The sequence below is a fragment of the Balearica regulorum genome, chromosome 17 (genome assembly GCF_011004875.1).
Source record: "Balearica regulorum gibbericeps isolate bBalReg1 chromosome 17, bBalReg1.pri, whole genome shotgun sequence".
Taxonomy (NCBI): domain Eukaryota; kingdom Metazoa; phylum Chordata; class Aves; order Gruiformes; family Gruidae; genus Balearica; species Balearica regulorum.
In genome coordinates, this window is record NC_046200.1 from 1,819,278 (window position 1) to 1,832,179 (window position 12,902).

Below are 12,902 nucleotides of genomic sequence, written 5' to 3' on the forward strand. Positions count from 1 at the left end.
AGGTGGGCACCATCGGACCCAGCAGATCTTTCAAGTAGCCGCTTACCCACCCGGCCAGGCAAGCGCCCTTATCTACAGCAAAGGGCCACCAGACTCCAGACGTATCGGGGCCACCCATAAAGCCACTAATTCCCACCACAACAGAAAAAAAAGCCCACAAAAAAACCCCAACCCCCCCCCCAAACAACAACAACAAAAAACCAAACAGAAAACCCACCACCCAACAACAAAAGTCTTCCCAGGGATCCTCCACTCGCCTCCAAACCATCCCAACCTGCCAGAGATGCTGGATTTCCTTATCACCACCCTACAAATCCAGAAGTGGTTTTATTTCACACATCTTCTCCTTTACCTGCATCCCCCCGGCCGCAGGGTGCCATCTCCCGTCAACTCCTTCTCCACACTTCTTCCAGAAGGAGTTAACAGGCTGAAGTGAAGGCCCACTGACACCAAGTATCATGTGTCCGGCTGCCCGCTCCCCTCCCTCCTTGGGCAGGGATGCTCGCATCCTCCTTGTTTAATGAATTATCTAACACGCTGTCAGCACTCAAGCCGTGATGAGGTTTATGCTGACAGCACCGCTTGATGAGATTTTAAGATCTCACTGAAAGAGCAAAGTCTGAGTTTGAAGATGAAGCGGTGGACTCTAACCTTTCTGATGGGTAAATTGAGCAAATCCAGGCGCAAAGTGTATTACCCCGAAGGGGCTCCTCACCCCCTCCCCGCAACTCCCGGCTCGGCTCCCACTAGAGGTCACTGCAAAACCCATTTTAATTTGTAGTTTGAAGTTTCCACGGATTATCCCTTTTTTCATATGCAACAGGCAGTTTCTCCCCCCAAAAAGTGACTTTTCCTGCTGGCTCCCACACAACGCCAGCTCTTTCTCCCTCTCCGCCCAGCCGTCAAAGACGACGACAACAAATATGTTCCCATAATTGCTTCTCTGCATAAACAATTGTCAACAGACTAAAACCCCTCAGTCTGGGCACCCAGTGATCCATGAGCAGCAGCAAGGGACCTCTCAGTTCTGTTCAGCCACCCTCCAGTAGATGCTTTCAGTCCCGTATTTAATGCTCCACATTTAAGAAGCTTCACGCCCAAGTCCAGCCTCACTGAATAACAGAGGTGTCCTCCTGATGGGACTTGTAGCGAGATCAGGGTCTAGGGCAGTAGGAAAACCCTTCCTGCACCACAAAATACCTTTGCCTGGTCTCACAGGAACATTGAGAAGTTAAGATATCCTACCTCGTGGGCGAGAGTCATTGAGGAAAACAGGCAAACTGTCTGATCCGGGAAGCTGAGTCGGGCAAAGGCATTTGTGACTTATCCTCTGCTAATAAATACCGATTATGAACAAGAACATTCAAAACTTAAAGTTACAAACCCTCAATAATTTATATTTCCATAGAGCAGCAGGAAGAAACACCTGTGTAACAGACTATTTAGAACCATCCATTTCCCAACAGAATCGGCTTTTGGTAACAGAAAGATAATTCTTACCAACGAGAGCACACTTTTGCTAAAATCTCTGCAAAAAAATTCAGAGCCTTATCTAAGGCTGGACTCAATGATCCTGAAGCACAGTTCAATTCGTTCAGCTCCATCTCCAGCTGGCACCCTACGAAATCCACTGTGATACCAAACATCTATGACCTTTTTGCCTCTTGTTCTGTTGTTACACCCTGAGATGTAAGAAAAGAAAACTCCTGCCGCAGGAACGTGGCGCAGTAAGCAAACGTCTCTGGAGTCATCCGATTTAAGATAGACATGAGATTTAAAATAGAAATGAGGGGCCCACTCAGGACAGATGAGCTCGGAGCAACGCTGTTAATACAGATTCCTTTAGAAACGTCAGAGCTCTGTTTTGGAAATACTCATTTACTGCAAGAGGCAGCGCTCCTTGACCCAGCCCTGCACTCCTTGTGCGCAACAGGAATTTGCTCATTAAGAGTCCTGGAAACTGGATGGAGGCACCGCAAGGGTTACAACAAGGAAACCCCTCGGGCTCTGCTCCACCTTCCTCACCTAAGGCTCTCAGGAGAAGTTGGCCAGAAGGGCAGTGATGGTGCTTGACCACAAAAAATGGTAAAGAAAGCCGTTCTGCAAGAGCCTGCTTGGTGAGGTCAGCAGGAGAGCGCGGCCAGGTCCCAGCAATCACCTCTCTTCCTTCAACACTGGCAGTGACCTCAAGGTCAAGATTACAGCATGCCCCAAGGCCGTTGGAAGGGGCTACAGGCAGCTGCCTGCATGGTGTCTGCTCCAGGAGGAGCCAGGACCCCATCCCTTGATCCCCAGAGAGAATGCAGACCATCAAAGCGCTATATGCTTGGCAATAGGACTTGGAGCAACGCGTCAACACCCAAGACCAATGGCAAGCCCAGGACAACAGGGAAATACTTTCCTCCTACTGCGGAAACTTTGGCGTGGCTCGTAAGAATTAATCTGTTCAGGGTAATTTTCAGATAAACTAGAGCCACACATAAACCAGATTAAAGCAGACCAGATCTCCATCAAGCGACAAGTTACGGTCGTCCGATTGCAGCAAAGCCAGCAAAAAGACGAGATGATTTTTAGGCATTTCAGTGAGACGGGCTCCAAATCTCTGGAAACCTCCTCCACACTTATAATGGAACTGAAATGCTATTTATTGACCGTGCTTGGCAACGCAGCAGCAGCGTCTTGGGTCTGCAACGAGGAACTCGGGCCGTCTCGCGCTACTGTACACACTCTTCAAGGCAACGGAATTCATAAATACAATTATAGCGCAGAAAAATTTACACATTGTAACCTAATTTCTTTTCAAAAGAATACAGAATAAGAGGGTTTTAAGGTTAATCAACAGCCTAGGGAAATGCCAACAGTTCTTAAGGCCTCTTGTCTGTCTCCAGGGCATAGTCTGCTATAGACTTGTTAGAGGGTGACTGTCTGTCTTTCTCAATAGAGGAGAGGTCGAGGTGAACCACTTCACTTTCATAAATCAAAAGAAAGAAAAAAAAAAGTGAGAAAATCTCCAGAGTTCAAACATTCCTTTAAAACCCAAACTTTAAATACTAAATGGGCTTCATGGCTGCCATTTTGAAAAACATTAGTTTGCCAAAGGACCCTTTTGATTTCTATTTGAAATGCGAGCGCTCACAGATAATCCATTGAGAATCAAACCCCCACAAAAGGCTTCCTGAAACAATCGCGGCGCTGGTGAAGGACAACATTTTTGTGCCCAAAATAAAACATTTTAATGCGCTACAATCCATTACACATATATTCCTACATTTCCTTTCAGTAATTATTCATTAGAAAACATTTAACGTCACTGCAGATTTCACACTGGGCAGTCTGCACACAAAGGAGAAGACTTGGCCCATTTATAAGGGGCTGAGGCCGCCTTTTCTCATCCGAGAAACTCCAAGGCTGTGGGGGCTGCCGGACACAACGGGCAGGCTAAATTGTGCGGTTAACGGTCAAAGCCCCCCTGCCTACTTTGACACTCATTTAAAGATGACGGGGAACAATAGAGATTTGTTCTTAGCAACTCTTTCTTGTTACGCGGGGTCTACATCGGCCGCGCCGGGCGGTTCAAGGCATGAAACCGGTGCTGATGTTCGGTTCCACCTGCCATCGCTCGCCCTGCTCGTTCCTCTCCCCCCTTCCCCTTTCCCCACTCTAACACAACGAGACAGGTAAAGAATATCATTAAAAAGAGTCCCATTCAGCACGTCAGCTTTAATAAAACAATTGCCTGTCAGGTTAATATCAGCAGCTCAAATTTTGGGTTAGCGCCAGTAAGCCCGCTCTTCTGAGCCAGGTTAGGAAAAACAGCCCTTCTCACCCCAAAATTCCCAGTTTGCCTCCGGGATTCCAGTTTGCACCAGCGCTCCCAGGTGACGGCGCTGGCAGCGGGCACCGATGCATTCGGGCACCTGACCTAAAGCACAAATCCCCTCTTTATAACCTTTTAATTGACAAAACCATAACAACTGCTTGGAAAAGGGCCCTTTGCTTTACCAGCTTGTTTTGCCCTCAGCAGCGTTTGGGGCAGCACCTCTGCTTTTGGCCTCGCACCCCGGACGCTCTCGCTTGATGTGCGAGGAAAGGAACAGCAATCGCACCTCACTCAGGAAATTTAAGACTATTAAAAAAAATAAAAATCAAGCTAGAAATCCTGTCGGGTCAGAACACAGACATTAACTGCTCTCGCTCTCAGTCATTGCTTTTTAGGATAAACGCCAGAGTTTTCTTCAGCACTGACATGCTTAGATTTATTGCTGCTGGACCAGAGGCGGCTCCTTAATGAATCCTGAATCTTTATTAATTGCAGAACAGGACATCTTATTAGAAAGCATAAGTTGCCGATAGGCTCCATAACACGTATTCCCTAGCTAACGGTGCACAGGATTTCCAGCTGGAAAGCTAACGTTCAGAGTTAAAGCTTCAGGAAAAAAGGGAGAGTAGATTTATTCAACTTCTGGGAAAGAGAGGGACGGTCCTCCAGTATCTGACCATCCATACGTTACGGGGGGGTGTGTGTAGCATCGAACAACAGTAAGTTCAGGAATTCGAAAGTTTTGCAGATGAACAGAAGGAGACGCCGTGCTCAGATCCCTTCTGCATCGGCCAGAGCTCCGATAACTCCAGCAAACACGGAGCAGGACAGGGCCACCGCCGGGAAATTTCCCCAAGAAAAACCCCAACCAAGCTACAGGGAAACGCCACAGGTATTCCCTCTGCCCGCGCTAGGCTGCGGTCCCTCTGCATTTACAATTATTGTTCCTTTGGTCTCAGCCAGGACTTTGGCTGCTCAGCAGCAGCAGCACAACGTTATTCCTCCGTGACGTAAGGAAGAGGTAGAGCAACCTCCCCCCCAGCTGCGCGGGGGTGCGGGCAGGGGGTCCAGCCCTCCGGCCAGGTTGCCGATCTGCACCAGCCGCAGAGAAACCGAGAAAGCCAACCTTGCACAGTTTGAACGCTCTGGTTTTCACAAGCACGAGTCCTCATTCTTATGCGAGAATTCCAGATAGGGGAAAAAAAAAAAAAATAGCAGAAACTCAGGACCCCTCACCGCGGTGCTGTTTTACTGAACCACAAGCGAGTACGTGTATTTGCCAGTCTTCAGGACAGTCAGAAGAGAAAACTAGAGGAAAAAAAAAAAATCACACCCAAACACATTCTTGCTGCGCCCAGAAGTGTATCACAGATAAAATAAGTATAGGTATTACATCTCCCATAGAAGCGTTCCAACACAACCCCTGATAATAAAATCCTTTGGGCACCAGAAAGCAAAGAGAAGCTGGCCTGTGCAATCACTCAACAAGTCAGCATCAAACCCGAAAGCAGACAGGATGAATGATGCCTAGGACAACAAATTGCTGTCCAAAACAAGATTACCACTCAAGTTCCCATAGCAAAAGCCAGTCTTTATCTCTGTATCAGAGCCCCCCAAAAAATCAGGGGCTGCTTTGATAGCAACTACAAGCCAGCAAGCTGCAGAGGCTGCAGCGCAAGGTCTAATTCACATGAAATACAGCAAAGGTCACCCAAAGGCTCACGTTAATTTAGAGCGTGCACTTGCTCTGGGCCAGGTTTGTCAGGCTTGATGTAGCATCAGATGCCACGGCTGCAGTTTTGCACGCAGGTAGGAAGGACTCGGAGGGGGCATCTGAAGAGGCTGCCAGCACAGACTCATTAGCTGGTCGCAAATTTACTGGCAAGCGTAAATATTTCAACAGAGGCTGGAGAGGCAGCCGCAAAGGAACGGGGAACGTTCTTGTCAACAAATAGCAGATCTCCTTCAAACCGATCCAGAAAACATCTTTATCAGACCTTCCTTGTTGTTTCAGTTCTCCCGGCCCCCCTCGCACACAAAGCACCACTTGAATTCAGAAAATGAGCACGAAGACATCATCAACGGGCCACGTAATCGCTGCATTCTGGAAACCAGCACCCGAAGCCACAGCAGAACCTCTCACACCCACCACCCGGCGTGCCAGCGGTGAACAGACAAGTTTTGCTTTGCAGCCGCCGGCAGCATTAAGCGGCAAACAGACTTAATACAGGAGGAATTTCTGTAAAGACAGGGTGTTGTCTCCAGAAGAAATCCCTTTACTGCCCTCACAATACTTTACACTGCACAAAAGCTATTGTTGAGGGTGGGAAGGGTCCGGTCACAGTCCCCGTGAGGAACTTCCATCGCTGCCCGCGGCGCCGAGAGCGAGGGAGAGAAAAGGCGAGCGCTCTGACTGGTACGGAGATGGGGATGGAGAAGGGAAAGCAGCAGCAATGCCCCATAGAGCACTCAAGTTATTTTTACTCCAGAGCAAGCACAAAAGGTGGTGGTGGGGATCTCCAGCATTCTGGGGGCAGCAGGAGCATCCCTCAGGGTCACCCAAGGGCCATTACTCTGGGTTTGGTTTTTCACCGAAGCTCAAGGCACCGCACACAAGTCACGGGGCTTTCTGGTGCAGATGGTGCACACCCCCTTCTCCAGGGAGCAGAAAAACATCCCTCTCTTCTGCAAGCAGGTGAAAACCAGCTCCTTCCCTCCTCCTCCAGCCACACCGTTCTCTCCAAAACACCCCAGGAACCGTTCCACCTCTTTGAGAAGGAAGGAAACCACCGCTGCTCACACACTGCAAGTCAGGCACCAGTTTGCCAAGACAATTATCCCTCCTCTTTTAGCCAGAAACTCTCATTTTAAAGCACACATTAGCATAAAAAAACCTTACAAAGAGCTCTGAACTTACCCCCACTTCTTCCATATTGCTACAAAAAGGTAGCCTAAAGGAAGCCAAGCAGGAAAAAGAAAAAAAAATAAATCCCCCCACCTTCTGAGACCCCAAACTACCTGCTCTGTACACGATATATTGCCAGAGCAGAGCAGGGGGGAGGCAGAGGTGACTCAGCTGTTTGCTCTTATGGTTAAAAGGCTACGGAATGGCTGACACAGGGAAACCTAATCATCTGAAACAGGGAAAACCTGGTAAAATGGGTAAAATAGCTAAAATGGGTAAAATAGGTAAGCAAAGAGGCGTGTTTTAAAGGAGCAACAAAGCATTAACAACTTCTTGGCCTTAAGTCTTAACAAAATGATGTTTTCTGTATGCAGTTATTTTATCGGTGCTTAACAAGGATAAAAGAAGACAGACTATACAGAAATGCATACTCTGCTACAAGCAGACTTTTGTATATAATGCCTGAATGTTTAAAAAAGACCCCCTCACCAAATAGTATAGGTAACTGCTGTCCAAGGTTAGCTGTTAACATAATTGCAGGCTAACAAATATAAGACCGATATCTCAGCAGATGCTTTCGTGTTTTACTATATTGCCTATTAGGAGATGCTATGAAATTCTTGGATTTAGGTGCACGTTTGAATCAGAAAGTCTGTTATCAAAGTACACATTCCTCACCTTTAAAGTCTACCTAAAATTAACAACTTACTTTCAAAGAGTTTCATACAAGGGCACAAGTAGCTTCATACATTATTTATCTTGGGTTTTATACTTAGAGCTGGATGTTATTTGAGGAAGTAGAAATAACAACAGTGATTCAGAAGTAAATGCTTTACATGTTAAAACTATTTACAGGGCATCAGAGTTATTGTAGCCATCAAACCGCATATTCTCCCCGCTCCCCAAGGAGCCCCGCATTGCCCGAGCCCAGCACCGATACCCGACAGGGAGGAAAGAAAGCTTGATTTTAAATAGGAGCGATTCCTCCACGCCTTGCAGCTCTTTTGCGAACGCTTAGCAAATAGGAGGATGTTGCTCCTGTCCCTGGCGGATTACGGTCAGTTAATAAACCGTTCCGGGAACGAGGAGCCGGTGGCGAGCCAAGAGGGTTGGGGACACCCGAGCACTGTCACAACGCCGGAGCTCCGGAGCTGGTGAAACACAGGGCGAGGAATTGCGGATCCTATTAGGATTACTGTGCTGATTTTATGGTCTTTAAAGCTGACCTTCAAAAGGACAAATTGAGAAGAAGGAGCGGGGTGATGCTGCTTTGGGGGTTTTTTTTGGAAATGAGAAGTGCAGGTCCTGGATGGTTTTTCCTGGGAGGGTGAATAAAGAAGGAGCGGGTCTAACAGCAGGAGGGCCGAAGAAGTTGCACGGGTTATCTGACAGGAGCAAAGGAGCTTTCCTTCGAGCATTTGTTTGTTTGTTTTGTATGGTAACTGTAATTTATGTAAAATATCTGCCAAGTAGTATAACAGTGAGAAGGAAAACTTTCACAACAAAGCTGTGAAAGCCCCAGCTACTAAAAGCTGTTAATAAGTCTGGATCTCTCAAACAAATAGACATTAAAAGGGAAAGATAAGATTTTTTCTTTTTTTTAATTGGATACAATAAAATACCTTTTCTTGCCTGAGGAGGAATTCTTTTCAAGCCTTCTGTAACTGTTATTAAAAAGAAATTCCCTCATTCCTGTAACAGTTCAAAGCCTCAATTGCAAAGTACCTATCACAGCCCATGGGCTAGTGGTATATTTATGCTTAAGTCCGGATCACTGAACGGGGGCTCCGCTGTCTCCGATTCAGCTAGACCATGCACTATCAACACAGAACATCGCATGCAAAGTAAAAAAAACCTTCCAGTGTTGGAATAAGCGAAACTCCAATAGATTTAACAGGATCGTTGCGCAGGCAGACACCCACATCGTCTCCGAGCTCAGCAGCCAGTGCTTCAGCTCACTAACAGGGATCCTTCATCCCCCTCTCTGGTGCTGCGACACATCGAAGCAAACCCACTATTAATTCCTTTCACTCTATGTTCCCCCCAGACATAAGATGTGGAAGGAATTAATTATGGCTAATTAAAAATTAAATCCTCTCTTGCCTTTGGTCACTGTATTTCTCCCTCGGACTCAGTACACGCAGCTCAAACGCTCTGTTACGTTCTGCCTCTGTCACCTTCGATTTGGGAATAATTTGCTTACTTCTCTTTGGCTTCGGCATCAAGCTCTGTCATTCGGTCTCGGCGGTGCCAGCTGCAGAGCTGCAGGGCTCCAGCCTGGCTCCCAGCTCCGCTCAGTGCCACCGCCGCTCACCGCTCAGCACCTTTTGCCCCCCCAGCGACTCGGTGTCGCTCCTGACTTCGAGCCCCCCCAGCCTGCAAGGGCCTCCCATTCCCTAGACGCCGAGCTGACGCTCTCCAGCCCAATCGCTCGATGGAGCAGCTCTCTGCGAAGCTTTTCAACCACAGTTCCTCCGAGGAACTACAGCTGATCTCCATCGTGTGAACCTTATTGTCCCTCCCAGACAACAATTTTCTGTGGGGAAGAGGAGAAAAGGAGGTGCAAAGGAAGCTTTTTCCTTTGAGCAGGTCTCAACACGCTGATGCTCGATAAATAAATGGAGGATTGACCAAGTTAGTTTGCAGCAAGTGGAGTGTTTGCCGAGTAGATCACCAGAATTTCACCGTGTCGTTCATTTGCTTACGAGTCAACTCTGGCGCAAGAATGTCAAGGTTACCTGGATGTCTGTCCTACAAAAACTGTCACCGGGGTTTGTGATGACATTGGGTGGAGATTGCCGGAGGCAGAGTGCCACGGCAAGTCTGTGACCACTCTCCAAACAGGGCAGCTTCTGAACCTCCGAAGCATTTAGAAAGACTAGACCAGACTATTTAGGAACAGGGTCTGGCAGTGACGCAGTACTGCTGCGGAGGTCTTGCAGAACTTTCCCTGGAAGTTTTGCTGCAATCTACGGCAAGAGAAAGCCATCAGCAGCCACCCAGAAACCTGCAACTTAACTGCAAGAACTGTTAGAAACCTTTGCAGTTTAATTTCTTGTTGGAAAAAAGTAGCCAGTTTGATCCTGGAGTTCCAGCTGTCATCTCCTCTGTCAAGACTTCGTTAGCATGCAAGGGAGATGTCACCCCCGTCACAGCTCCCAAGAAATTTCTTTGTTGAAGTCCACTAAAAGAAATTAGCCAGCAGAGATGGAAAGTGAACATTTATGAATACGCGGGATACGAGTTGTTCTTACCGCTGAAGGCGTATTGTCCAAGCTAAACGCAACACACGCTTTTGCACCATGAAGGTTTTGAAATGAGCCTAGATATTTGTGACTGAATTATATCAGTTGTGTGCTTTATAAAAATATTATTTCAAAATCATTATACCATCATCTAGCCTCTGGAAATGCACTACTCAAATATTTACTAAGGCAGTTAATAGAAATGTCACATGGAACTACATCTCTAGCTGCTGCAAAACATCAATCACTATACCGCTAAGAATTAAAGTTACCTGGGTATCCATCTTGAATGCTGTTAAAGTCAGCTGTTAACAATTATTCCAGCTAAACCATTCAAAAGGTGCTTTGAACTTGTTTAAGGTCCTTCGTAACACTGTGGCAGCTGGCGAGGAGACTACCTTCTCACCCGACCAGAGTACCATTAATAATTCACCGTGTGAGTCAGGGACTTTGTCCTATGGCACTTGCATACACTTAGTGGCTGCTTTTCCAAGATAAGAACTAGAAACTGTATCTTCCTTGAGATTACATTGCAGGCACCAGGGATCTTTGGGGAGTCGGTTTAAGCGTTCTACGTTAACGACGAACTACCGAAATAGGGGAGTGCATCCATCCGCTGCTTTAAAGCTGCCCCCGGAGCCAGCCCGACCCAGGACCGTGCCGGTGTCGCAGGCCGGGTGGTGGGTGCTCATCTGCTTGTTCAGAAACCGGAACGTTAGAGGCTGTAGGAGCTGACTCGAGCTGGAAGCTTTAAGGTTAATAATGTATATTCTCTCGGTTATAGGATCTCTCTTCTCAGGCTGAGGCTAAGACGTGCTTAAAAATTAAAAGTGCAGATATCCTACAAAGGAGGAACAGACGCTAAGACTGCGCATTAATCTTTAATGCGATTCCGAGTCACACACTAAATTTTACTAACTTCCCTGCGCTGCTGCAACCTCCACGATCTCTCCACCCCGCTGTGCGATGTGCCGTTCGCTGCGGGAGGGCACAGGTGTGGACACACGCTGACCCTAAAGAAAACCGACTCAAAACGGGGCTATAATGAACGAGTACTCAACTCTCACGTCCACATACTGTATTCTCCCTTTTTCTCCTACAGGGTCCTGACGTGTTGTAACCAGATCTAAGGAGAAGCAGTCCTACCTCCGCTGGCATCCTCGCCACACCGTCCTCACGCTCCGTCCCACGCACATTAGCTGATGAAAAATTAGACCTCGAGCTTCAAGCGATTTCTCCAGCTGCTTAAATAAAGAGAAAGAACATTTATTCAGTTCTTTCAGGTTTATCTAGCAATTCCTTCCCCATTAAATACCGCGTGGCGCACCTAAAGAGCGCGTGGGTGTTTCTGCGGGTGTCTGCGAACCACAACAAAGCAGCAGAGCGCAGAGCTGTGCAGGACGAGGAGCCACGAGCGCGAACATCAGAAAACCGAGCAGCGGCAAAGGTCCGGGCTGACGGTCCCGCAGGCGAACTGCTGTAGCTTCTGTGTGCGCTTCCATCACAGGGAACGCTGATAAACGCTGCAAAGCCCCTCGGGTTAGAGCTTTAGGCACCTTCTGGGACACGGAGAGGGAAAAAAGGATATAATAGAATATAATAATAATATAATACAATAATACTATAATATAATAATATAATAATAAAATGTAATATGACACAGTATAATACGTAGATTGAAATCATAGGAACGCGTATGATTGACTTCAGGGCAGAAATGCTGAGGAAAATGCCCTGGTTCATGTAGGGCCAGAGTGGAGTTGAGTGTATCACCGGGTGTTGAGAGATGGAAAACCAAAGCACGCTCGTGCCCAGCCAGACTCTCGGAAGTAAGCGCTACAGCGATCCCGCGCAACCACTTATTTTGCCAACAGCAGCTTTTGCTCCCGTCCTCATCCCAAAGCCACTGTCTTTTTTACGCAGCCAGGGCAGTATATTTTCAGTAAACTGGCCTGGGCGGTTTGATGCGCCGTGTAGGGTGCTGTTAGCTTGACCGCCACCAAAAGCACCGTTACTCTTTCAGACAGTCACAACTTCGAAGTCGCCAACAGATAAAATTCCCAACAGATCTTTTCACGCCATCCATTCTCAGCAGGGAATGCTGGGGAATTGTTTTGCACAGAGTAGGAAAAAAACAAGCGCGGAATGAAAAGGCAGAAAGAAATAATATTCTTTGCTGGCAAATGCAAATTGACAATTAATTTGGTACTCAGAGTCGAGGTGCCGTGATGGGTGGGTACGAATGGGGCTCTTCAAGCAGGCTTTGCAACGCAGGCTGGAGAATTTAACCCGGAATCCTGCTTTACTCCAGCATTGGTAAAACCGGAGGTGAGCACGCTGCATTGCATTCCCCTCCGCACAGCAGAGCGGTGACTTCATTTCTCCAGACAGCTTGCGGAGATGTCTCACCCGGGAAATCATTTTCGGGTGTCCTGTTCTTCCCCGGACACGCTGCAAGCCCAGCACTCGGGTACCCGGCCTAATTACAGGAGGAATATTTTAGCGGTTCGAAGTGGCTTCACGCCGCAGTACCTTTGTGTAGAGAGATCACCTTTAGCGATTATTTATTTCAGGAGTTCAGATTCCTGCCTCCCTGTGACATGATGAATGACTTTTAAGTAACATAATATCTGGTTTCCTCCTCTTTCGCACACCCATTTCATTGCCAGTTGTCTTCAGTGACCAGACCCGAAAGGATTGTTTGCAGTCAAAAGGGAAAGAGAAATTCTTTACCGCGTGCCCAGCCTCCTCTTGTTCATATTTAATTGAATTCTTGCTTGTGTTAAAATGGTTATCAATTATTCACCCCTGAACTCATTAATTCCAAACATCCCGAGTAATAAATAGGACTGCTCTACTGCTGTTACAAATTCCAAAATACTTTCGTTTTCTTTTTTAATCTGTTCTCCACGTAACTGCAAGCTAGCCAGTG

General features: G+C 47.2%; 1 protein-coding gene across 2 annotated transcripts in view; it reads right to left on the reverse strand.

The window, feature by feature from the left end:
- The window catches only part of MYO1H (myosin IH), a 37,809-nt gene extending 26,399 nt beyond the window's left edge, over positions 1–11,410 (reverse strand). Inside the window, exons 1-2 of one of the 2 annotated variants that reach the window (XM_075769402.1) lie at positions 11,298–11,410; positions 11,117–11,211 (exon numbers count right to left, since the gene is read on the reverse strand). In XM_075769402.1, the coding sequence (XP_075625517.1) occupies positions 11,117–11,128 (12 nt within the window). In that variant the 5' untranslated portion in view covers positions 11,129–11,211; positions 11,298–11,410. Of the gene's footprint in view, positions 1–8,928; positions 9,032–11,116; positions 11,212–11,297 lie in introns of those variants that run through there. The other variant, XM_010312219.2, reaches the window with a different exon arrangement.
- Between the last annotated feature and the right edge of the window lie 1,492 nt (positions 11,411–12,902).